The sequence below is a fragment of the Furipterus horrens genome, unplaced genomic scaffold (genome assembly GCF_987537825.1).
Source record: "Furipterus horrens unplaced genomic scaffold, mFurHor1.1.pri manual_scaffold_17, whole genome shotgun sequence".
NCBI lineage: Eukaryota > Metazoa > Chordata > Mammalia > Chiroptera > Furipteridae > Furipterus > Furipterus horrens.
In genome coordinates, this window is record NW_028327187.1 from 26,457,862 (window position 1) to 26,483,778 (window position 25,917).

General features: G+C 43.0%; 3 protein-coding genes across 4 annotated transcripts; all 3 read left to right on the plus strand.

Annotated features, from left to right (window-relative positions):
* The first annotated feature begins 12,254 nt into the window (after positions 1-12,254).
* On the plus strand, positions 12,255-14,159 carry LOC149990725 (immunoglobulin superfamily member 1-like). The gene is made up of 4 exons (XM_090263961.1): positions 12,255-12,350; positions 12,500-12,526; positions 12,935-13,216; positions 13,560-14,159. Exons 1-4 carry the CDS (start codon positions 12,281-12,283, stop codon positions 13,907-13,909), a joined length of 729 nt encoding a protein of 242 aa, XP_090120087.1. The 5' UTR covers positions 12,255-12,280; the 3' UTR covers positions 13,910-14,159.
* A 1,621-nt stretch (positions 14,160-15,780) lies between these two features.
* On the plus strand, positions 15,781-16,537 carry LOC149990726 (immunoglobulin superfamily member 1-like). The gene is made up of 2 exons (XM_090264035.1): positions 15,781-16,021; positions 16,239-16,537. The coding sequence occupies exons 1-2, from the start codon at positions 15,781-15,783 to the stop codon at positions 16,535-16,537; spliced, it is 540 nt and encodes a 179-aa protein (XP_090120161.1).
* Positions 16,538-19,486: 2,949 nt separating this feature from the next.
* On the plus strand, positions 19,487-25,277 carry LOC149990727 (immunoglobulin superfamily member 1). Of its 2 annotated transcripts, none has more exons than XM_090263958.1 (11): positions 19,487-19,557; positions 19,654-19,686; positions 20,062-20,352; positions 20,632-20,910; positions 21,555-21,842; positions 22,580-22,867; positions 23,057-23,344; positions 23,533-23,820; positions 23,933-24,211; positions 24,581-24,704; positions 24,859-25,277. In XM_090263958.1, exons 1-11 carry the CDS (start codon positions 19,524-19,526, stop codon positions 24,992-24,994), a joined length of 2,328 nt encoding a protein of 775 aa, XP_090120084.1. In that variant the 5' UTR covers positions 19,487-19,523; the 3' UTR covers positions 24,995-25,277. The 2 variants fall into 2 exon arrangements, with proteins under 2 accessions (XP_090120084.1, XP_090120086.1); XM_090263960.1 differs by having other exon boundaries at positions 23,782-23,820.
* Positions 25,278-25,917: the final 640 nt, after the last annotated feature.

Here is a 25,917-nt window from a genome sequence, read left to right on the forward strand (position 1 = left end):
TAACTCTAATTGCAAACTACTTCATCTCTGGTTTTTGTTTTCTTTTGAAACAGAAACCTGAACTATTGGGAGCCTGAATTAGAGGGACAGGTGGACTGTCAGCTCAAAAAGTGTCCTCTGAGCCCTGTCCCTAAGGATCTCTGCCCAGGATAGTATAATGTCAGGGAACATTAGGAGCTCATTTCTGCCCATGCCTCTAGCCTCATTTTCAACCACTCTGCATATACCTTGTGCTGTCATACTTTGCACTTCTTTATCCTGTATTCCAAGCAAAAGTGAATTAGGTAGTGGAATGTCAGGGAGACGTTGGGTGGGTGAAGCAGATGTTTTGGAGTAAGAAGCTTCATAGGTGCCCTCATCGTGCTTACTTATAGGGATGCTTGTAGCTGGGGAACTTGAATGAAGAACTTCCTAAGTGCTACCAGTCATAATTAACTTTTTACTATTATATACTCCCATAATGCTCTGTTTGATACTCTCACTTTCAAAGCTTGCCATGTTTTGTCTATTATACTTAGCTGTGAATATGGATAAATCTGCCACTAGATCATAATCTTGAAAACAGAGTTGACTTTCTCATTTTCTTTACCACTTCCAACAATTCTTTGGATATAAACAAGCTGAATACATATTTTTAAGTTGTTCAAAAAGAAAGATGATGTTATGGGACTCAAGAGAGTGTCTATTTGAGTTATATTCAAATTTCTTCCCTGCTTATCACTGTCCTGTCTCCAGCTCCACCATCATCACCAATCTAAACCTCAAATATCATTGTAAAAAGATATTTTAAAAACATGATTAGGCTAAGGCTAGCAGAGAGTTCTATATTCAGATTTAAATCACAGTTATTGAATACTCATTTGACCAATGAGGATATGGAGACTCAAATAGCTTTCAGTAGCTTGCCAAATGTCACACAATTACACAGCTAGTAAGCGGTTCTGCCAGGAGGAAATTTAAGCCCCCTGACACAAAGTCAAAACTCTTTTCACAAACACCAAAACATTTAAATGAACACTTCCCACTTTCTACTTTATAATTCTCATGCAAGAAGTTGGTTAATCAGAAAACATATTCTGTGTATCTTCAGCCAGGAAGAAGCTAAACATTCTGAACACATGAGGCTCATTTTATGTACATACTTGTTTCCATGTTTATGTATCTGTGCCTTTATATTGTTTTTGTGTTTAATTATTGTGTGTGTATATATATATATATATATATATATATATATATATATATATATATATATATTCAGGTATTTAGTGTACTATGTAGTTATATGTGTGTTTATTTTTTATTTATACATTTATATATTTTTTATCATACATGTAGGGCTATGACATTCTCATGGACAGTGCTATTAGAGAAAATTGCATCAACTAGTTATACCTTAATTTCCTATAGTGTTTCTGAGGACTTCAGCTTAAAATACGTGTTGAATTTTGATTTAAAAATCCCAGGTCTTGAGCTTCTAGGGGGAATGACACAGAGCAGTTGTGCAGAACAAAATTTCTGAGCTTTGGGGACACTTTGAAGCCAACAGAAACTTCAGCTATCAGAGGGGGAGAAAGGAAAACAACTAACTAAGCTTAAAAGAGAATAACAAAATGATGTGAATATGGGTAAAACCAGTTTAGGAGTAAGCAATAAGTACTGGGATACTACTGCAGAAAAATCAGTGATATCAGAGATTTGAAGAAATTTATTTGACCTAGAGGAGTAGCAGGCAGAACCCAGAAAAAGGGTCAACATGAGGGAGTTGATGTTTTCTACCCTGAAAGTGATATAGGACCATGTGAACATTTTCAAATGCAGACAGGAAAAAATTCATAGAAGACTATGGGAAACTGATGAATGATATCTTAGGATTGAAAGAAATCCTGAGAAAGTATAATTACCAAATAAATATCATGGATTAAAGAATCAGTATAAATGAGGACCAAACTGGGCTTCAGTCTCAAAAGATAAAAAATAATAAGTAAACAGCTCTTCTTAGTGCAAGAAAAGGTGATGGGTCTTGAAAACACATAAAAGAGGTAAAATATTTGTGTGTCAGGTATCCCCAAAGGTGTAAGAAATGAGGATAATCTTGAAACCATTATTAAGGAAATGATTGGAAATTTTTTTCTAGTGCTAAACATAGATCTCAGTTTACATATTGAGAAAATTTACAGGTCCAAACTCAAATATACCTCTCAAAATAAAAGTCCCAAACACATAATTGTACAGTTCTTAAAGTTTAGATATAATTAATAATTAAGAGTGGGTGGGATAAGCAGACATTGGAATATGATAGATAAGATAGGAAAATAAAGATAAAGAAGTCATCTTGCAAGCTGTTCAAAAGAGAGAGAGAGAGAGAGAGAGAACTGATTTTCAACAAGGTAAAGATAGGGCTGACACCTGATTATGCCTTACTTAGAGTGGAAGTGAGACAAAGTTGGAGCAAGAGCTACAGACAACTGAATTTCCTGGCTCTGAAGCCCAAGTGCACCACCCAACCAATCTGTCTTTCTTATTTGAAGATGAGAGATGACTTCAAGGCACTTGTCAGCAAAACTCCAAAACTACTGGCTTTACCACAAACAACTGCACCCCAGGGAGAGGGTGCTTCTGGAGATAAGTGCTTAAATTGATGTACAAGCCAAATTTCTTGATAAAATATAGATCTTAGTTTTATGAGAAATTGAATATTTATCAGGGTGATTAGTGAAAATGAAGTAAAAGAGAATGTTGAAAGTTTTGCTATTGACTTTTCATATATTTCTATCTATCTACCTATCCATCCATTCATTCATCCATCCATCTATCCATCCTGCATGAAAAAGAAGGAAAAATGAAAAGCAAAATGAGAAGGGATGAGGAAGGGATAAATGGTGGTTTGAATAGGCAGATATTGGAATGTGGTAGAGAAAATAAGAAATAATTTTATTGTGATATGATAAAGCCAGAAAAAAGGCTCTAGAGAAGAGATGAGAAGTACATAAGTTAATACCTGGAGTCGGTACAGTGGAGTCATGTCATGCAACATTTTGTTTTGTGCAAATTCAGCTTTTGTACAAAAACAAAACAATGGAAGAGAACAGCAACAAGAGAGAGGAGTAATGAAATGGAGCAGGCACTTTTGTCCATCACTTTGGTGAGTGAGCCCTTACCCCAGGAGTGTGAAATAGGCCTGCAAACTTTAAACATGGCTTATCCTTCCACTCACGAGAAGTGCTCCCAGCCTCTTTGGTGCCTGGGATTGTCTTTCATTGTTGTACTTTGCACATTGCATTATAACCTGTCCCTGTGGCTGCCTCACCTACAAGATACTTCATTTATCTTCTGTTGGTCCCTAGAAGCTGGCCAATGCAGGCAGGGAGATGTGAAAGGTTAGAAGGAGAAAGTCCTCCTATGACAAAACAGTCTAGGTGCCATATCAAAGGCTTCTCCTCAGTCTTTAGCCCATTTTCTCACTAGTTCAATGCACTGGGTTCCCTTCTGAAAATAGGGACAGAACCTTCCCAGGCCATGGAGACCAAGGGGCAGAGCAGCAGCCCGCCCTTTAGGCTGTGCCAGGTGCTGGCACAGTGACTGCCGGTGGAGTCCACTCCACAGAGGTTCCGCCCCTTGCCTGGTGCAGCAGCTCACATGGGCCCAGTGTGGAAGCTGCAGGGAGACAGTTCTCTGCCCCAGAAAAACTCTCTTTTCTAACACAGTTGTCCCCAGATGCTTCTAGAGGTGTAGCATCTTTCACCCTGGGAGGAAGGGAGGGAGGGAGGGAGGGAGAGATTTAGGAAATAACTGGGTGACAACTCAAGCATAATTGGACTACGTGGCCTTCAAGCTCTGGAGTTCTAGCAGAATTTTTCTAAACTATTGAAGAAACATATTCCCTAGGTGTGCTGCTACCTTTCAGTAGACCAGACTTTGAATGGAGTTCATGTTCTCAGGGGCTTTTGACAAGGTTTGTAGTACACTAGGCTTAGGGTTATGCAGGGCCTGCTCAGTGGGCTGCCTTGATTCTCTGGTGCCCTAACATGATGTGTTAGGAGACCCCAGAAAAGGAGAGTCCCCGTATCCTGTCAGGATGCTCCTTGCCCTCAGCCTGGCCGGCTCCCTGATGACGAATAGTGGAGGCAGCCAGTGTACCTCTGGGAAAGGGAGTCTGGTCTCCAGGGAGCTTTCTCTTCCTGTTGCCCTCCCAGTGGGCAGCCGTAGTTCTGGACACAAGGATCTGGCCCCTTTTGGTTAGCTGCTGTTATTAGAGGCAGGCACTGGGCCAGCCTCAGTGAGCCAAAGGACAGATATAGTTGCAGTTGCTTCTGATACTATTTGCTTACAATTTCCCTGTGTTTTCTCCATCTGAGTCAGCAGCCAGGTAGCTTAAGTCATCTGTTCTATTGTGACTGAATTTAGTCCCCTCTTTGGAAATAGGTTTAGGCCTCTTTTCAGCATGTACTAGATGGCAGAGCTGGTTGATTCTTTTTGGGGTGTCTATAAGAATGAGCTAATATTTAGGGTCTCTAGGGGTAGACCCTGTAACAGCACATCCTCAATTCATAGTTAAAATCAAACAGCCCAGAGAGACCCTGGGCCCTTCCAGGGGATGCCTGTTGCCAGTCAGGCTGTCACTGGGCATGTGGTTTTCTTTGCTAACATTTTTATTGTATCTTTATTGTACAAATAGTACCTACATATATTTTACAAAATACATTGTACTGAATATATTCTCAGGCTAAAGGAGTCATAAAGCTCCTTCATCACGTGCTGGAGGTGACCCCCCCTGTGGACACTTGTAGAGCCTTAAAGTCCCCTTTGCTGCATTAATATAACACATGCACACATTTTTTTTAAAAGAAATTGAGTCATATGACAGTGGTTTGCTTTTTCTCACTTAGTATGTTTTAGACAGCATTCTGTGTCAGGACGTGCCACCTCACTATCTTTTATAATCCTCAGCCGAGGATGTGTTTATATATTTATTGATGAGAGAGAGAGAGGGAGAGGGAGAGAGGAAAACTGATGTGAAAGACAAACATCAATTGGTTGCCTCCCATTTGCCCCCTGACCAGGGATCAAACCCGCAACCCAGTTATGTGCCCTGATGGGTTATCAAACCTGCAACCTTCTGGTGTATGGGATGACACTCCAACCAACTGAACCATGGCCAGGTCACCTCACTATTTTGTAATAGGCAGGCAGCATATTCTATAGCCTACTGTATTCTTACACCCTGGCTGGTTTGGCTCAGTGGATTGAGCGTCGGCCTGCGAGCTAAGTGTCGCTGGTTCGATCTTCCAGTCAGGGCACATCAGAGAAGGAAAACTCTGACTCCAAAAAACCTCCGCTGCCTTGCGGCATACCTCTTCAGGGGAAAGGCTAAGGGAGTAAACCCCGACAGAAAATCCGGAGCCGGAGTCCCTAAGGCGGTTTGACGTTGTAGTCAACACTGGCAACTCCTGCGGCGCACCTGAAGCCAAGCTGTAGTGACTCCGTCTTTCCCTTGGACCCTTCAGCTGCGAAGAGAGGGGGGGTCTGCTGCATGGGCAACAGCAGACCCTCCATATCACCCTGCCCAGGCTCTGTAGCTTCAGCTTCACTGGAGAGGACACTCCAGCGTCATCGCAAGATGTCGATTCAACACGGGAGGAGACAGATACCGTGTCACTCCCGAGTCGGACTGCACAGCCATTCTCGGCGGTGCAGATAGACTCTTAAGAAGCTACACCATCGTCTCTCGAGGCTCTGTAGCTTCAGCTTCACTGGAGAGGACACTCCAGCGTCATCGCAAGATGTCGATTCAACACGGGAGGAGACAGATACCGTGTCACTCCTGAGTCGGAATGCACAACCATTCTCGGCGGTGCAGATAGACTCTTAAGAAGCTACACCATCGTCTCTCAAGACGGACGGCTGCCGACTGATATGAAAGCAATAAATTATATGAAATTAGGAGACTAGTTGAGATAAAAATTTTCCCTACCCTCTGTCAAGTGAACTTGGATCTTTTAGAAAATTTGACTATATTCTCCAGCACAAAACTAGTAGAGCTAGAAGAGATGCATATACATTGAAATGATTTCCTATAAACTGAAATTATTAGAAACATTGTAAATAGTGATAATGTTGCAGTGATGTTTTTAAATTGCTAATTTGTGTTGCTCTTGCAATTTAGACATCTCCATTTAACTTTCATTATGTAATTTAATTAGTTAATCATACAATACATTGGAATAAAAGGACATAGTTATTGATTTCTATACTTCCCTTTGGACAAGTTCCCAGAACTAAAATCACCTTTTAAAGAGAAGGGATTTCAGACCATTAATGAGATTCATGAAATACGGTGGGGCAACGGATGGCGACTGGGAGAACTGTGTGAGGTTCCAAAGAGCCTACTTTGAAGGGGACTGAAGTATCATTGTCCTGTGTACAATGTTTTCTTGTACCTTGTATCTTCTTCAATAAATGTCTCTATTTTTCATATTACATAGCTGGATACCTTCTGGACAGACCTTGTGTATGTGTGTGTAAGATTCAGTTACAGAACCACAAGTCTGCTGGCTTTCTGATGCAGGAAGGCCAGCAGAGCCAACATAAAGAACTCTGTCTCAGTTATGTCACAGCCCCAGACCCTGTTGGCCTCTACCACTAGCTGTATAATATTGGGCCACTCAAGTTTTCTCTGGGGAACTTGGCCAGAAATTGTTGCTCCAGCTACAGTGCAGACTGTAAGGTTTAAGACCCATAGAGGTAGCCTAGAGATAGAGCTTTTAGTACAGTATTCCCTCACTTATTGTGGGTATTACGTTCTAGACCCCCCTGCGATAGGTGAAAATCCGTGAAGTAGGAACCTTACATTTATTTTAGTATTTACATATATTTTAAGGCTTTATAAACCCTTCCCACACACTTATAAACCATTCCCAGCCCCTTATTAACCTTTCCCACTCCCTTATTAACATTTTCCACACTTTTATAAACACCACTTATGTTCTTAAACATATTCTACACTCTTAAACCTACGTAACTTTAACAACATATGTATACAGTACCGCAAAGTCCCCGATACAGCAAAAAATCTGCGAATTAAATAATTAAATATATTTTTTTAAAATCTCGCGATACAGTGAGGCTGCAACAAGTGAACTGCGATATAGAGTGACTACTGTATTTCAATTGTCAGCCATGGCTTGAATGAGGGACTTCTATTAAGTCAGAATAATAAGACCTTTCAAGATATCATAATGACCCAGTAAAAGCTGAGAGTAAGTGGTATTCTCACCTACACAGTCAAAGGACCTTTTTAACACGTCCATGGCCAGTTAGTAGGGATTCTGGGCTGTAGATTCAGGCTGCTAATCCAAGAACAAAAGCTTCAGCCCAAGGACTTGAAGAGAGCAAAAGAACACTATCATTACCTTATTTCTACAGTATTAACAATGGATTTGATTAGTGATTTTCTATTTTACTATTTTCACACACACACACACACACACACACACACACTTTTTTTTTTTCAGTTATAATTACAAGCATCCAATGCAGAGCCAGCATAGGGTAGTGGTTAAGAACCTGGGACTGCATTTTGCAATAGATACAAAGATTGAATCATTATGTTGTACATCTGAAACATTATGTAAAATATAATGTATGTCAATTATACTTCAGTTAAAAAAAGAATAAAAGGGCTAAAGTTTTTTAGTTAAGAGGTTGTTTACTTAGCATAAAAAGCTTCAGAGCTCTTTCCTATATAAGACACATTTTAGGAATATAGTAAAATCAATAAAGTGGTTTAAGTAAAACACAAACATGTACACACACACACACACAGACACATACACACACATACTATGGGACTGTATATACAGACTTCCTGAATATGAATCCTAGTTCTGTGAATCCTAGCTCTGTCACTTGCTGATTGTGTGGACATGGGGCAATTTGACAAATAGATTTATGTTTCACTTTCTTCATCTGTAAAGTGGGGCTGATAATGATAGCTATCCCACAATGTTGTTATGGGGACACACTGAGTATGGTGCCTGGTACCATCCTAGTGATTACTATATAAATGTTTTGAAAATCAGCATGCATATTTTCATCCTATCACAACTGTGTTCAACCATCGTGTTTGGCCCATTTTATCTCCTAAATGTTTGGGGAACCCTTGCCCCCTTCTCTGATTCTGTTGCCCTAGTTTAGGCCCATAGCAACAGCAAACTGCTTGCAGTTCTCCCTACTTTACTTGTTGGTTTTTCCTACTGCAGTCCTCTGACTCTCATGATACTCCCTTCTCTGGCTGTAATTCTCTATTACTCTTTATCGTTAGACTACAAACTATTTAAGAGTAGACAGTGCCATTCTCTGTTCATTGTCAGCATGTATAAAAATGCCTGGCACAAAGAAAATACTCAACATTTATTGACTTAATGGATGCTTGCTGTGTCCCAGGCACTACATAGTGGTGTACAGGGGAATTTTCACAAAATCCTACCCAAAACTCTGTGTGATAGCAAATACACTTATTATCCCCATTTTACAAGTTAGAAAATTGAGGCTTTGAAAGTCAAAATACTTAAAAAAAAAAACCACACAATTTTATATTAATATGGCTATTCTATGCCTTATGCATAATCTGTAGTTTATAATGGTATATAGAAACAGTGCCAGGAAGCCACAAGTCATATCACCTGGTGCATAAAAATATGATATATAATTTGCCTTTAGAAGAGCTGTTACTTTATTTTTACATAGATTGTACTTAAATTGCAGTATTTTTCCGTAGATAATGTTTAATATTTATGAAAGTAAAAAGTGCACATGAAGAAAAATTTTATTACTTCTTACAACAGTCAATTGATCTGTGAGTCAATTGGATGCTATTCTTTGACCCCCATCATACATATCAGGAGCTTTGCTTAGTGTCTTATTCATACATTATCATTTCAAAAAGTCTTTCATGGTTAACTAAATTTATGAAAGGTTGTCTACATCACTGGTGGTGGTAGTAGTAGCTACTATTTATTGTGCAACTACCATGTACCAAGCTTACTATGCTATAAGTTTTACTTGCACTAACCCGTTGAAGACTTTGCAATAGCTTCTGTTGTTTTCTTTATTTTACAGATGGGGAAACAAGGACTCAGAGAGTTTAACTCAGTTGAAATTACTCAGCTATTCAATAGTGGAACCTGGACTGAAATCCAAATTTGTATGTCTCCAAAACCTGTGCTTTTATCCAAAGCTAGAATCTGAAAGTGGTCCAAGTCACTTAACCCTCTCTAAGCTTCACTTTCCTCATCTGTAAAAGTGGGGGAAGTAACACATTTTTTAGGATTGTTATAAGGCTTAGAAATAGTAGATGCCCAGGGCCCAGAAGCATATAGTACGCATTTGAACATTTAAATCGTGGAGACAACGTTTACGCATTGTGGGTCATTAAATAAATGGGCAGAGGAAGATCTGAGATCCCTTTAAAGGCATTATAGATCCTTTAAAGGATCTACAGCTTCGTCAGTCTAAGAGCTGGCCCTCTCCCCTCCAGAATACAGTGACCCAATGAAACTCTGAGCCACAGGCGAGGTGGCAGGGGCCTGAATTTGGCTCTTCTGCAGGGAGTCAGGAGAGAGGACGAGAGCTGGGAGTCCGGTTGTCACAGGACTGCAGGTGTCAGGCAGCGTTAGTGTAGGTGGGCTCTCAGAGCCTGGCGGAGGGAGGGGAGGAGGTTGGTATTGGCCAGCGAGCAGGCGGGGTAGAGAGGGAGGCGGGGCATGGAGCCTGAGAGGCTGTCCTTAGACAGCTCTTCTCACGCTGGGCAGTTTGCAGCATCTGCAGGAGCTCACTGGAGAATCTCCAACATCAGAGCGGGCCTTCAACTACCGTAAGTACCTGCAAATGAACGCATAGTACAGTGGCTGAAGATTAAATACGGACCATCAAATCCTAAACAAAACCGCAAAACAGTCTCCCGCTGTAATTAATTGCCATTAATCAAACTGTTCCCCAGGCTGTCCCTTTACTCTCTTCATCCTTTCTTTTCTTTTACCCTCCCTATCCCAGCTTTGCATTGCTGACAATCTCTGGGATCTGTAGGCATATTTCCTTTACCTTCTCAGTCTTCCCTTCAAACCCTGGGCGAAGCATGTACCCGGCACCCTGCCGAGCCCCACCCCTTTGAGATTCCTGGAGCTCTAAAAGCTGTGCGCTGGTAGGAGGGGGGCGCAAGCCATTACACATTTCTAGTATGGGGTACGTCATGCTCAAAAGCACTGCGGAGGTGCCTACGGGTGGGGAAAGTGCTTGGGGTGGAGGAGAAGAGGAGGGTAAAAAGGCTAGACTGCTGAAGTTGAGGGTTGGGGGGTGGGTGTGAAAAGCCAAAATGGGCGTGGCCAATTAACCTGAATCTTGCAGCTGCTGTCTGTTTCCTAGGTATAAGAGTCATCATTTTGGCTGAATATAAATGGTATAGTTTCCTTAGTGATTGAGGAGGGGTCAGCCACGTTAAGCATCTCAGCTTCCCTGATTCCATTCACGCCCCCAGGAGGCAAAACCTTGCTTTAGGAGTCCAAGTGACAAGGATAAAATCTCATATGGCATTCATAGGCAGAATTTGATGTTGAACCTTTCGCTTGGCAGTAGAACATGGCTTTCCAAATAAATCCCGACCCGAAGTCTCAGGGCAACAAAGTACCAGGGTGGCACTGAAGCCTGGGCCTGGCCCTGACCCTGACCCTGACCTTGGAAGGAGTAGAGATAAGGGCCTGCAAGAGCTGAGATGGAAAAGGCATCCATAGAGTCTTACACCAGGTCAATGTACACTTTGGAAAGAAGAAATATAGTTGTTGTTTTTTTAATGTTCACTATATGCCTGGCACTGTACATATGTTATCTCTTATCCAACACAACAACAATGTTTAGGTAGATATTATTCCCTCAGTTTACAGATAGGAAAAGTTCAGAGAGAGTGATTTGAGCATCCTTCAATGCAAAAGAAGAACTGAAAAAGGAAACGGTGTCTCCTTGGATCTCCGACTCTCTGCCTGCTTCCTACAACCCAGATGCTTGAAAATGAACCCCCCTTTTCCTGTTATTGCACCTGCCCAGTGTTAGCATTGGAGCAAGTTAGAGACTGGTACTAGGATAAGTTTGGGAAGGAAAATAAGCCTCTTTCTCTTCTAGGAGTTGTCTTTACTCCACTCTACTCAGATAGGATTAAACAACTGGGATCAGCCAGGACCTCAGACTCTGAATAGAGGGTTAGTGGAGGAGATTAGCCTGAGTTTGTGTGGTGGGGATACACCTCCCGTTGGCAAAAGGATACTCTGGGTGGGGTGAGGGGAAGCAGGAAAGCATAAGGGGTCTACCTTATATACAGTCACGGCCTTGTGGTCAATAGCAATTTTCATGAAATGAGGACTCCCTGATCTCAAATCTTTGCCATATTCCCTGAAATTCAAACAATTCTTTTTTTTTTTTTTCCTTAGAGGCAATGAACAAAAATGCTTACAAATTGTAGGCAGCCAATAAGTCATTAACACATTATATTAATTAGCTCAAGTAGCTTGATTCTCAAACACTTCCTAGAAATAGGGGTTTTGAGCTTTTGGGGTAAGAAATAAGAATGAGAATAATATTATATCTGAAGCACTCCACAAAAGGAATGCCTGGATAGGATGAGATAAGAGGAGTGTGGGAGGGTAAGAATAAGAGAAAGAACTGCCTCTGGGAGTTTAAATGCTGGTTTTAGAGCCTAGGGGTTGGAGTTAAACATGGATTTGAATGTAAGCTCTGATATTTAATATTTTTGACTTTGGGAAAATTATATGTCCACTCTAAGCCTCAGTTTCCTTGCTAGCAAAATGGGGATGGTAGGAATGCCTCCTTTGCTATATTATTGGAGGACTCCCTACACCTCCCTTTTTCTTCATTCCATGGGGCTCCTACTAGCCTGCATTAGGTCACCTCTTTGAGATACCAGGGAAAAACAGACATTTCAACAAATCTGACTTCTTAGATACCAGTAAAGACCTTGGGTGAGTGGAGGGGGAAGTGTGGGAAAGAGACAAGAAGAGGAAATAGCAGGTGACCCTGTGATACCTTGTAATACCTTGCATATTGTGTGGCAGTGTATAAGGTAGTAGGGTTGTCAACTGCAGTTTAGTGATCCAAAATAAACTCTAAAGAACAAGAAAGTTTTTTGAGTAAAAACACTTCTGCTTTTAGATCTCACCACCTGATGAGGAGCAAAGCCCTTTAAGTCTTGAAGCGCATATTGAGCACCACAGGCCCTATGACCCTGCACAGACCAGGGGAGGGGGCCACCATGCTGCGGATATTCATTCTCTTGCTCTTTTGTATTCGTGAGTACAAGGAAGGGGTGAGGGGCAAGTGACCTTGTCATAAGTACCTCTATAAGTGGACACCTTGGGGAGGGACAGGAGACTGTTGATGTTTGTGAGTGGGTGGGGACAATGAGGGTGTTTTCCTTTATCATAACCTCTCTTTTTAGGGCTGAGTCTGGGTATGACATCAATAGGTAAGTGAGTCCTGATACCTCAGGTACCTTCCCTCCTGAAGGTTCTAAGTCATCAGCCTACCTCCATGGCCATGGACCAAACTACCTTGAGATCCCAAAGAAAATTCCCAGATTGATCTGATTGGAATAAGAGCCCCTCACTTCATGACTTGGTTTCCCACAGAATAATAAAAGAGCTTTATCTCAGATGAAAAGAAGGCCAGGCCTTGCACCTTATTCCCCAACTTACTTGGATTTCTTGAACAGATATTCTCGGGTCCCTATCCCACCTTCCACATGAGCAGACATTCCTGTTCCCAAGGGAAGACAAATGGAGAAATCTGGGTCAGGACTAGTTTTAAGGGACATATGGGGCACATTATGGGAGGGTGGTACTGCTCACATCTTTGTGACCTTTGGGAATAACAGTGATACGATCTCAACCGGAGCTGTGGATAGAGAACAACTACCCCCAGGCCCCATGGAAGAACATCACACTTTGGTGCAAAAGCCCTACTCGAATTTCAAGCAAGTTCCTGCTGCTGAAGGATAAGATGCAGATGACCTGGATCCGCCCTTCCTACAAGGTCTTTCAAGTTTCATTCCCCATAGGTGTCCTTACTAAGTCCAATACAGGTCTTTACAGATGCTGCTACTGGAAGGAGACAGGCTGGTCAGAGCCCAGTAAAGTTTTAGAGTTGGAAGCACCAGGTAAGAAGACAGAAATAGCTAATCAAGAATAAATTCCAGCTTCTAGGATTCAAACTTGCCTTTCCAATGCAGGGTTTGTTTAATTCATTCATCCATTTACCTCAAATACATGTATATGTATGTGCAGGCATTCTATAGTTAGTAAATAAGTATCTTCATAGGCAATGTAGAGTGTGGATGCAGACTCTGAAACAGATTTATAGGGCAAGCTTTCAACTTAGGGGAGACCCAAGCTGGGAAAAGGAGGAGTGGAACATCAGGACATACAGGAAGTCTCATTTAAATAGGGCTCTCTCCTGCTCTCCCTTGTTCTACCTGAATTCCAGTTGTTTTCTCCTTCCAGGCCGGCTGCCCAAGCCCATCTTCTGGATCCAATCTGAGACCTCTCCTCTTCCTGGGCATAATGTTAACATATTTTGTCATGGATGGCTGCAGGATTTGGTATTCATGCTTTTCAAAGAGGGATATACAGAGCCTGTGGATTACCAACTTCCAATTTGGACAGTGGCCATCTTCTCCATTGCCAACACAGCACCTGAAGGTGAAATGGTTTACACCTGCCGCACCCACATCCAGATACTCCCCACCCTGTGGTCAGAGCCCAGGAACCCCCTGAAGCTAATTGTGGCAGGTGGGTGTGGCTATGGCTGCTGGGGTTTGATGATTGTTGTCCCTGGGATCATGGCTGGATGAAACAGGGTTTCTTATTTTGCTTTTCTCTGTCAGTTCCTAGGCCCTGCAAGGCCCATTAGCTAGAGTCACTTGACATTCTATTGAAATACAAACCAGAATCACACATGCTACCAGGCAGATGTGTGGGAGCCAATCACTTGGCTAGTGAATGAGTCCAGTCAAATGTCCAACAGCTTCAGTTCATTAAACCGTTGTTGTTTTCTACTTGTTGAATATCATACATTCATTAATTCATTAGACTATATTTATTGAGCACTTAATATGTTCCAGGCACTGCCACTGCAGTCTTTTAAACTGATATTTCAAAATTTAAATGCGTTTTATTCTATTTGTGATTATTAATTTTTAGTGTGAAAATAGAATAAATTGTTAGTACTGGTTACAAAAATAAACAAAAGTGACCAAAAAAGTGATTACGTATATTTTAGAAATGACTGTATAAATTGCTTTAGTCATGTATATACAGATACAATACATCAGTAACAAGCTCTAAACACAGCAGAAGCCTTCCCAAAATGCCCTAATACCAGGTGCACACCCTAGTCCCAAACTCCCACATCATGGCCTGGATACTTATTAGACAGAATTGGCCACATTTGCTTTACTTTCTCAATCAAGCTACATAGGGTTGGGGGATGCTGTGGTGCTACAGAAAGTACCCTGAACTTAGAAGTAGGAATCCTGGTTTCTAGTTTCACCTCTGACACTGCCTTTCTGTGTGATCTTGAGCAAGTGACTTTACCTCTCTGTGCTTTGGTTTCCCCTACTCTAACATGGGATAACAACATCTATCCAATCTACTATATGATGCTTTTTCTGTGCCTCACATTCCTGGTTTGCAAAATTGGTATGATAATAATGCCTACCTCACAGGGTTGTTGTGAAGATTTGACTAAATATAATACATGTACAGTGCCTGGCATATAAGTTCTCAATAAATGGTAGATATGAATTTTATTATTATAGCTTTTTATCGAGGATAAAAAACAAAGGTCTGTTTGAATTGCATGCATATGTTTGTTGTATGAATGTCCTTCCAGCATAGATTCCACTATCATATACTTCTGCAGTTACTTGATCACTGATATCCCCTTTAGGCCATGAGGTTTTCTCTGACAGGAACTTTGTATTTTTTGTTTGCATATCCTTAGGCCTACATGATTCTTCACACATCCTAAATGCTCAGTGAGCATATGATGGAGCTGATCTTTCCAGTAATGGGTTGGTGGGTCTACCTGAGATTGGGATGGGTAAGAAGGAGTGGCATGTGAAGGTTTACCCTCTATTTTGTAGTATAATCTCTTTGAAAAAATCATACATTGAAATGAGAGTGTGTCCCCATTAACAGAGATTTTTTTGGTTTGCAGACTTACAGGCTAATCCCTCCTTATTGGCTTCTTTCAATCTGCTGTTGGAAAGTAGGGTCTTATATGTGTTCAAAATCTATCCTTAATACTACACTTGCATTCATGCTCTACAAAGATGGAATAAAAGTCATTTTTCAGAAGTTTGGTTTCTCAGTGGTTGTAAAAGTTACATTTGTCATTTAAGGGACCTAAACATACAGGGAATTACAGATATAGATATTCCACTGAGACACACCCTGAAACATAGAGCTCAGCGGGGCTGATAGTCTGGTGAGAGGGCAGGGTCATAAGGGAATTTATCCTTGATTACATCCTAGAAGAGGCAGAGATTCAAGGAAGGCAAGGGAGCAGAGGGTAAACTTCAGCTACCACGTCCTGTTTCAAGAAACTAGAAAAGCAAAACAGAAAATAGTAAGGAAGAATCATCCTACCTCTAATTCAGGGTCTCTTCCCTTTCTAGGACTCTATCCCAAACCAACTCTGACACCTTATCCTGGGCCCATCATGGTACCTGGAGAAAGCCTGAATCTCAGGTGTCAAGGGCCAATCTATGGAATGACCTTTGCTCTAATAAAGCTTGAAGACTTGGAGAAGTCCTTTTACCACAAGAGGCCAATAAAAAATGAGGCATATTTCTTCTTCCAGGCTTTGAAAGTCCATGATGCTGGACATTACCTCTGCTTTTACTATGATGGTTCATACAGAGGTTCAGTACTCAGTGATATCCTGAAAATCTGGGTAACCGGTAAGAGAGAGGGGTGCCATGGGACTTATATTAAGGGCTAAAGACACAAAACTTCCTCCGGGCCCCCTGAAGAACCTAATAGTGCAGCCAATACTAACAGTAGGGAAGGAGGTGGGATTTGTCAAGGGTGGACTGGAGGAAGAGGCGGAAAAGAACCCCAAGTAGTGGGAGGAGAAAGTCAGACTATTAGCTCTTTATATTTTGGGTCTCATCCTAGACACTTTCCCCAAGACCTGGCTACTTGTTCAGCCCAGTCCTGTGGTCCAAATGGGTCAGAACATGAGCCTGTGGTGTCAAGGGCCAGTGGATGGAGTGGGACTTGCACTCTATAAGAAAGGAGAAGACAAATCACTTCAAGTCTTGGATGCCACCAATGATGACGAGTCATTCTTCCTCAGTAATGTGACCTACAGTGATGCTTGCATCTATAGCTGCCACTATCTCCTCTCCTGGAAGACCTCCATCAGGATGACATCACACAATACCATGGAGCTTGTGGTTGTAGGCAAGTGCTAACAACTGTTTGCTTTTGTCACCATTACAGTGTTCTAAAAAGGTGTTAGTGACCCTGTATCCTCTTGGAGTTATGAGTCAAGGAAAAACACACTAGGAGTTTGGTGTAGAATTTTCTTCAAAATCTTTTGGTACCTTCTCTTCCAGGATTGTTAATCAAGCCCTACCTCTTAGTAAGACCTATCCCCATTTTAACGACTGGAGAAGTTATTTTCTTTGTGCCAGGGGAAACTTATAGGTACAAGGTCCTGATTGAAGGTAAGAGTGGGCCAAAGGGTTCTGATGCACAGTCAATTTTTGAAGTCACTGATCTAGTGAAAGTAGAAAGAGAAAACCAAATAGAGCTAAAAAATTTGTTGAGGGAGGGGGTACTGAGTTCAAGGTCACTCCTAACTCTGGTCTCTGGACTAGTTGTAGATAAGACCCCCAAACTCTCCTTGTCAGCCTGGCCCAGAAGGCTGGGAAGTACCTTCCTCCTTCAGTGCTGAGTACTTGAATTTTCTCTAGAATGGGAAGAAAGAGCAACATTCAAAAAATTCTCATTGGATGAAGACTTCATCATCAGTAACGTTGAAGGGAAAGTCACAGGGACCTACAGTTGCATGTATCTCATAGAAGCACACCCTAATATCTGGTCATTTTGCAGTGAGCCTCTGAAGCTGATGGGGCCAGCAGGTGAGAGACAACATTTCATAGGGATGCCCCTTCACAGCTTTGGCCATGATACCCTGATATCCTGGATTGGTGCCAAAAAATATATGGAAAGGGGGGTCAGGGACTTGTAGGTCAGGGCTTTTGGGTTTGTGCACCCTTCCCCTGGGGTGGCCTCATAATCACTCAAAGGCAGTAAGCAGGGTATGTACTGTATTTCCAAGGCTCCCATTCTTCATGAAAAAGAAGGCCACTTCTGTCTCATTTTCCCTTCACTGTCAGTAACCAGCTCTCCCTTCCCACATGAATGAATGTGCTCACTTGCCCCTATCTCCATCAAGGCCCCTGCTTCTGTTCTTCTCTGGCCATAGGTTTGTTTACCTGGAATTACATTCTGAATGAAGTGATCAGTTTGTCCCTGATCTTGCAGCTTGTTGCCTTGCTGTTGGTAGTGCTATGGATAAGGTGGAAGTGTTGGAGATTCAGAATCAGGTAACTATCTTGCCCCAGCCCTCTGTTCTTCAGTTTAGCTGAGTCCAGACTCTCCATAGACTCAGGAATAAGTCATACTCAAACTAAGACAAACCACAGGGGCACACCCTTTGTATCCTCTACCCTCTTAGCTTAAGACATAAGACTTTCTCTTCCCAACTGTTTACCTTTCAACTCACAGAGGGATCAGCACCCAAGCCAGAGGGTGGAGAAATGCATTATTTTCAGAGGCTGAAGAAGTAACCAGAACCTCATTCACTGATCCCCCCAGGAGAGTGCCCATACTACTCTGTCCCTCAGAGATTATTGCTGTCTCCCATATTAATTTGGCTATGTTCTACTCTCTACCAGGATGTTATTGAACTCCCATCCCAACTTTTCATCCTTAATCCCTAGCTCTCAAGGGATAGTCTTGTGGTTTCCATAGAAACCAGTCTCTCTGACACTTTGGCCTCCAACTACCTGTGCAGAGCATTCTGAGAATATAATCTTAACTTGGATGGGCATCTGATGAGGCAATGGATTGGGGCCAGGGAATGAGACTATTTCCCATGACCCAGAAAATGGCAAGCCAAACAGGTTCTCCTGCCATTTCCTTTGATCTTTGATGTAATTTCCCTCTTGTCCCACCCCCATGGCCTGTACTCAATCTAGTCTATTTAAAAATGAGAAGAGAAATGACAGCTCCTAGCTTGATGGGAGCCTCACCTCCTGAATGCCTTGTTCCTGGCTGTACCATGTATATCCACCATGATCATAGATAGACCTTGGTGTGTTTGGGTGTATCCAAAACACAATGGATTTTAACTATGATTGTGTGTCTGTGTTTTGCACTGGGATCTAAGGGGCAGAGTGCTTCGGTAATGTGAAGAGAGCCACATATACCTTCTGCAAAAACCACTACCCATTGAGTTTTCAAAGTTTCAGTGGAGGATGCATTCTAGTTCTCCTCAGAATCTATCTCATGTCCCACATACTCTGGGGTAACCTGTAAGCCAGAGGTTAGGAAAATATATATTCAAGTGGCCCACTTCAACCCAAGACTACTGTATCAAAAAATGAATTTAGAAAGCAGATTTCAGAAAAAGCAGCTTGATAAGCAGGTTTTCCTGACTAGGAAGGAGGGTTAGTGTTTTCTAAGTAAATTTTTTCAAATGGATTTTGGCTTAATATCTAATTTATAGGATCCATAACCCAATACTGCTGCATATTTCTACTCATAATCTTGGGGGGGTTGGTAGAGAGATCCTGCTCTCTGACAAGTTTAGCTAAACACTGACAATCCTTTGGTAATTCATTGCAGCTGCCTAGGCAACCCTTCCATAACAAAGGCAGGTGAGGCAGGTCAGTCTGAGGACCAATACTGCCATAATAAAAACTGCTTCCAAACTTAAACCTGATAATGGTGGAACACCCAATATTTCTCCCTCCACCCCCACACCCACTACCCAGAGCTGCTGATCACACTGAGCTCCAGGGGTTCTGAGAGATAGAGTTACAAAAGCATTTTCACATCTGACATCTCAATTCCAGCAACAGTCTAATCAGGGGCTATGGGGAGCTGACATCTGATATAGTTTGGTAAGGGGGAGGGGGGCATGTGGGTCATGAAAGAGCAATAGATTTGTAGGTTGTGAGGCCGTCAAAAAGGAAAGCCATCAATGTCAGAAAAGATTATTTCCAATTATCCCGGCCATATCCAATCCCTATTGGGTGGTGAGTAAGCCAATGACATAAATTGCCGCCCCCTTCTCCCCGCCCTCCCCCTAATCCCAGCAACTCCTCTCATCTCTCTTCTGGTCTCACTAGAGAAGCCTGGTTGCTGAGAACAGCTCAAGGGGTCACCATGCTGTTCATAATCACGGCTCTCCTCTGCTGTGGTGAGTACAAGGGAGTGGGGTAAGGGCCCTGGGCAGAGGCTGGGGTGAAGTCCTGTGGGGAAGGAGACAGAGTCCTGGCAGCAATTTCTTTTGCAGGACTGTGCAATGGGGTATTGACAGAAGAGACTGGTGAGTTTTTTCTGCTCCAGACTGGGACATTCCTCCCTAGAGATCCGAAATAACTACATAGTGTCAGTGTCAGTGACCATGGAGTGACTGATTGGAAAGGAAAGTCAGCCAGTAAGGAGCACTTGCTAAAGTTGAAGGCAAAATTCAGCCTCCAACTCTGCTTTTGTGCCTGAAAATTTTCCCCCAAGCTTCTGTGCTTTCTTGAGTCTCACCTGAGACATCAGCTTCCCCTTTCCTCTGCACCCGCAGAAGAAAAATAAATGTTTGGATTTAGGTTGAAAGGGAAGGTGGGCAGTGTGATCTGGGAAGGGGGCTCAAGGGTAAGGAAATGAGTAGGGGAAGGGAGGATGGCTTCATTAACTCTGTTGTTTCTAGAAATAATCATGCCAACCCCTAAGCCTGAGCTATGGGCAGAGACCAACTTCCCTCTGGCCCCGTGGAAGAACTTAACCCTATGGTGCAGAAGCCCTTCTGGATCAACTAAAGAGTTTGTGCTGCTGAAGGATGGGACTGGGTGGATCGCAACTCGCCCAGCCTCAGAGCAAGTCCGGGCTGCTTTCCCTCTTGGAGCCCTGACCCAGAGCCACACCGGGAGTTACCACTGCCATTCATGGGAGGAGATGGCTGTGTCAGAGCCCAGTGAGGCACTGGAGCTGGTGGGGACAGGTAAGAAATGTCAGATGATTTTTCCGGAGTAATCCCCAGAACCTCTGAGACTCCAACACTGTTGCTGGGTGTGGGGGAATGCACAAGGACTCAGAGCCAAGGGGCTCCTGCTGCATGTAAGAGAGGAGGGACACTGAAATGGGGGAAGGGGGTGGGTAAGAGAGTGAGAGGAAACTGACAGGAGGAGCCAAAGACCAGTCCAAGATGGATTTCTTTTTGGCTGACCTAGTGACTTCAAGTGTCCCTCCTGGGCATCTTCAAACCCATTTTGTTTTCTAGACATCCTCCCCAAACCTGTCATTTCTGCATCCCCCCCAATCCGGGGCCAGGAATTGCAAATCCGGTGCAAAGGATGGCTGGCAAGCATGGGGTTTTCTCTATATAAGGAGGGATTGCAGGAACCTGTCCAGCAACTTGGTGCCGTTGGGAGAGAAGCCTTCTTTACAATCCAAAGAATGGAGGATAAAGACGAAGGCAATTATAGTTGCCGCACTCATACTGAAAAGCAACCCTTCAAGTGGTCTGAGCCCAGTGAACCCCTGGAGCTTGTCATAAAAGGTAGAGCTGAAAAGTGTGTGTGAGGGAGGAGGAGGAGGCAAAACTCTGGGTCAGACACTCCTCTCCCCACAGCAAACTGTTGCTGGTCTTAGGAGCCTGTGTCCAATCTTAGAGCCAAGCAGGCGTGGCGCTGGGAGTGCCAGGGCCTCTGGCTGCACGATATTAATAGCAGTAATTGTTATTAATAGCTGGGGTTTGTGGAGAGTGATTTAATTTTTTAAATTATTTTCATATTAATTACTTTATTTATCTATAGAGTAAATACTCAAGGGGTATTTGGACAAGAAGGGGAAATAGTACATTGTAGAGCAGGTACTATTTCCCCTTCTTGTCCAAATGGTCAAACTGAGGCTCAGGGAGCCAGCAGAGCCCCAGTGACAAGTTATTCTTTTAGCTAGTCTCAATTGTCTGCTCTGATGACAGTGATTCAGCTGCAGGAGTTGAGGGGTGAGGGTGAGGGGTCCCTGTGTCAAAGCCATCAGCAAAATGGATTTTCCTGCATTTTTAAATGTACCTAATTCTGAATGAATTACTATAAAAAAAAACAAAGCAGCTTCCTGGAACCAATATTACCTACATTAACTATCTTTATTTCTTTTATTCTTAACTTGGTTTTGTGTTGTGTTTTCTTTTTTGCCTTCTAGACATGTACCCGAAGCCCTTCTTCAATACTTGGGCCAGCCCAATGGTCACTCCTGGTGCCCGAGTGACTTTCAATTGCTCCACCCCCCACCAGCACATGAGCTTTATTCTTTACAAAGATGGAAGTGAAATAGCATCCAGTGACAGGTCTTGGGCAACCTCAGGGGCCAGTGCAGCTCAGTTTTTGATCATTTCAGTGGGCATTGGTGATGGAGGGAATTACAGCTGCCGCTATTATGATTTTGCTATCTGGTCTGAGCCCAGCAACTCTGTGGAGCTCGTGGTGACAGGTCAGGAGTGGGGAAATGAAGATGGAGGGGGTACTGAACCTGGGACAGTGGGTGGGAAGTCTTTCAGCAGGAGAAAAAGAAGTGCTCCTTCTAAAAGTTTCCAAGAAAGGGCTTAGGACAGTGACTCACACATGGTAAACAGGCCATGTAAGGCAGGAGGCAAGTAATTAATTTCTTAGGGAAAAATGTGGCAGATAGGGGTGTCCAATCTCTAGAGCCAAGTTCATGTTGCCCTATTTCTGAAATCATGTTGTTGCTTGGCCCTGAGCTTTAGGCTCAGTGTCCACTTTTCCTTTAGCTGGGCTGTCAGAGATTGGTGGGCTTGATGGCCCTTGGAGAAGGGGCAAAGACCTTGAAATGTCAACTGCATGTGATGCAGCCATTAGAAATGATAGTTTTCAAAGGCTGTGTAATGTCACAGGAAAATATTTACAATATAAAGTTAAGTGAAAAATGTTAAACTACACAACCATGCATATAGTAGGATCCAAGTTATGCAAATATTTACAGCTACGATAACATGGACATGTATAGGAAAAATTAATGGAATGGAAATATAGGAATATGTATAAATAATAGTCATCATTGAGTGGTAGAATGATATTTTCTTCATCACTTTTTCCTGTATTTTCTAAATTTCTACAATAAACATACTGTTTCTTATAATAACAGTTAAAAAGCAATTTAAAGAATGCAGGGGACAGGTTTTTCTCATGCTGTGGTCTCTTTAATTTCAGAATTCTACCCCGAACCCACTCTCCTGGCACAGCCAGGTCCTGTGGTGCTTCCTGGGAAGAATGTGATCCTACACTGCCAAGGCGCTTTCTGGGGCATGAGGTTTGCCCTCTTGCACGAGGGAACCCATGTTCCTTTACAGTTCCAGAGTACCTCAGGGAACTCAACTGACTTCCTCCTCCACACTGTTGTAGCAGAGGACTCTGGGAACTACAGCTGTGTCTACTATGAGACAACCATGTCAAACAGGGGGTCACATCTCAGCAAGCCCGTTATGATCTGGGTGACTGGTAAGGACAGACAAAACATGTAACTGGGACAGATAAAATGGCTATAGGGGATTGGTAGGGTAATCCTTCTTGCAAGGCTAGGCTAGGCCACATAGGGAAACCATTGTAGCCAGATGGAAAGATAAAGTGTTGATTAAGCAAGTGGTAAGTTTCCATACTCACCACTTTGCATCTTTGGTCTCTTCCTAGACATATTCCCCAAGCCATGGTTGTTTGCTGAACCCAGTTCTGTGGTTCCCATGGGGCAGAATGTTACTCTCCGATGCCAAGGGCCAGTCCGTGGAGTAGGGTACATTCTGCACAAAGAAGAAGAAGCCACTTCAACACAGCTCTGGGGGTCAACCAGTAATGATGGGGCATTCCCCATCACCAGTATATCTGGTGCTAGCATAGGACATTACACCTGCTGCTACCACCCTGACTGGGCCAGCCCTATCAAGATACAGCCTAGCAACACCCTGGAACTCATAGTCACAGGTAAGGAGACAATACTCTGGGCATGGAGGTATTAAAAGGACAGAATAAACTGGTAGATGCCTCAGGTGGTTTTCATAGAGTTCAAGGAAAGGCAAGAAATACCCTTTTATCTTTATTGGACAGAGTCTCCAAGGTTGATGCACTGGCAAATAACCTCTTCTCTCTGACCAGTAATTAATTTTTTCTAGGTTTTCTCCCTAAACCCAGCCTATTAGCCCAGCCTGGTCCTATGGTGGCCCCTGGAGAAAATATGACTCTTCAATGTCAAGGGGAATTCCCAAATTCAACATTTTTCCTGTTGAAGGAGGGCTCTCAAGAGCCTTTAGATCAACAGAGGCCAAGTGGCTACAGGGCTGACTTCTGGATGCCAGCAGTGAGAGGTGAAGATTCTGCGATCTATAGTTGTATTTATTATTTGGACTCTGCTCCCCTTGCAGCTTCCAATCACAGTGACTCCCTGGACATCTGGGTGACTGGTAAGGTCCTGGAAACTTCAGTAGCCATCTAGATTGTATAGTGCTTCTTAGTAGTTAGCCCTAAGTGAATAAAGGGCCACTTCTTCTAACTCTGTGCTCTGGTTGGTTGCAGATAAACCCCCTAAACCTTCTTTGTCAGCCTGGCCCAGCACTGTGTTCAAACTAGGGAAGGACATCACCCTTCAATGCCGAGGACCAATGCCAGGTGTTGAATTTGTCCTGGAACATGACGGAGAAGACGTACCTCAGCAGTTCTCAGAGGATGGAGACTTTGTCATTAACAATGTAGAAGGAAAAGGCATTGGAAACTACAGCTGTAGCTACCGCCTCCAGGCCCACCCTGATATCTGGTCAGAGCCTAGCGATCCCCTGGAGCTGGTGGGTGCAGCGGGTAAGTGGATAATCCCTCCATAGTCCTGGCATAACATATTTGGGGTCCCAGAGACAGTCACCATGGAGACAACCCTAATATGGAAGGAGGAGGATTTGGAGTCAGCAACAAGTGTGGTTATATTTCTCCAGAGATGGTGAGGAGGCGGGACTTCAGCTTTGCTCAAAGACAGTGAACCAGATATTTTCAAGGCCTCTTCAACCCCCCAAAAGGAGGGGTGCTTCTGCCTCAGCATAAGCACTGCCTCTGATTATCCCTTCTTCAATTTAAATATATGGCCCCCAAGTAAAGCTTGGAGGAGGACAGATGTTCCAAGTAGAACATGGGCTAGCCTCTGTGGCCTTGGTTTTTCCTCTTTTATCATTACAGGGCTTGCTGTTCAAGAGTGTACTGTGGGGAACATTGTCCGAAGCAGCCTGATTGTAGTGGTGGTTGTAGCTTTGGGGGTGGTGCTAGCCATAGAATGGAGGAAGTGGCCTCGACTTCGAACCAGGTAAATGCCTCATATCGGCTTCCTTCTGTGATACCATGGCTGTTGTAAAAACAATGTTCTGAATGTGTGTCCAGCATCTGAGCCCCACGATTCAACCAGTCTTTGGGTTGATGGTTCTGGATACCCCTTTAGTCATGTCTTTTTCTCTACACAGAGACTCAGAGACAGATGGACGGGACCAGACCATAGCCCTTGAAGAGTGTAACCAAGAAGAAGAACCAGGCACCAACTCCAACTCTTCTTCTTCAATCTCTCAGGGAGCCTTAGTGGACCTGCCAGTCCCATTATAATAATCTCCTCCTTCACAAATTTTCCCCTCCTCTCTCTTTTATCTTCAGAGACCTGCAAATCTGACTGATTACTCTGGGAGTAAGCCCTATCTCTTATTCCTTGGTCACTAATCACCTGAGCTGGGTCGAGGGGATTCTGGGAGTTGAGAGTTCTACTCTCATCTGTAGATATAGGGTGAGATATTTCCTGAAATGACATTTCCCATCCCTGTAACTCCTTACTGTACTGATTTACTGGTGCATGTAATTCTATTAAAAAGTATTCTGAATAGAGTATTTACTATTTAACCACGAAAACTATGGCAGTGATTTTTCATTGGTCTGTTGTACAATCACAGTTTAGCAGAAACTGTGTGTTGGAATTGACTCCATGACAGAGTAAGAGAGCATAGGACTGCTAGTACAGAGAAAGGAGCTCAAGAAATGGGTGGGAAAGAAGGGAAAGTTCCAAAATAGTACTTACCAATTTGGTTTGAGACATGATCCCTGAACAGACTGTTTTATTGTTCTTCCATTTTATTATTGAATGAATGAATGAATGGCAAAAGTTCTCTCCAAGTGGAGCCTGAGGAGAGCAAACAATGAAATTAAATCCCCTTCACCATGCTATTTCTAGGTCTGTAGTACATAAACATCAGGATTAGTCCTTTTCAGACCTTTGAAATTGGCAAAGTGTGCTTTGTGACCCTTACATCATAATCACAAGGTGTACATTAATTCACTCTTAAGTGTGCACAAGTGATAAAGCTGAATACTTGCCCCTCTCTAAAAAGAGCCTTGTTTTCCCAAAGGAATGGGCCTCTGGTGGTGAGATCTCAGGGGGTAAGTATGCAGGTGAGGTGGTTGGTTTAGAACAAGGGACTTACCAGTGTCCCCTCCCAGGACTTTAAATGCAGGCCAGTTCACATTCTAATCTTCTGATC

Excerpts from the sequence above, each read along its gene's own strand:
- LOC149990725 (XM_090263961.1), top strand. The coding sequence starts at position 12,281 with ATGACCCTGCACAGACCAGGGGAGGGGGCCACCATGCTGCGGATATTC. Across the intron at positions 12,351-12,499 it reads TCTCTTGCTCTTTTGTATTC|GGCTGAGTCTGGGTATGACA; the intron begins GTGAGTACAAGG and ends CTCTCTTTTTAG. Across the intron at positions 12,527-12,934 it reads TCTGGGTATGACATCAATAG|TGATACGATCTCAACCGGAG; the intron begins GTAAGTGAGTCC and ends TGGGAATAACAG.
- LOC149990726 (XM_090264035.1), top strand. The coding sequence starts at position 15,781 with ATGGTACCTGGAGAAAGCCTGAATCTCAGGTGTCAAGGGCCAATCTAT. Across the intron at positions 16,022-16,238 it reads CCTGAAAATCTGGGTAACCG|ACACTTTCCCCAAGACCTGG; the intron begins GTAAGAGAGAGG and ends GTCTCATCCTAG.
- LOC149990727 (XM_090263958.1), top strand. The coding sequence starts at position 19,524 with ATGCTGTTCATAATCACGGCTCTCCTCTGCTGTG. Across the intron at positions 19,687-20,061 it reads GGTATTGACAGAAGAGACTG|AAATAATCATGCCAACCCCT; the intron begins GTGAGTTTTTTC and ends TGTTGTTTCTAG. Across the intron at positions 24,705-24,858 it reads TGGCCTCGACTTCGAACCAG|AGACTCAGAGACAGATGGAC; the intron begins GTAAATGCCTCA and ends TTCTCTACACAG.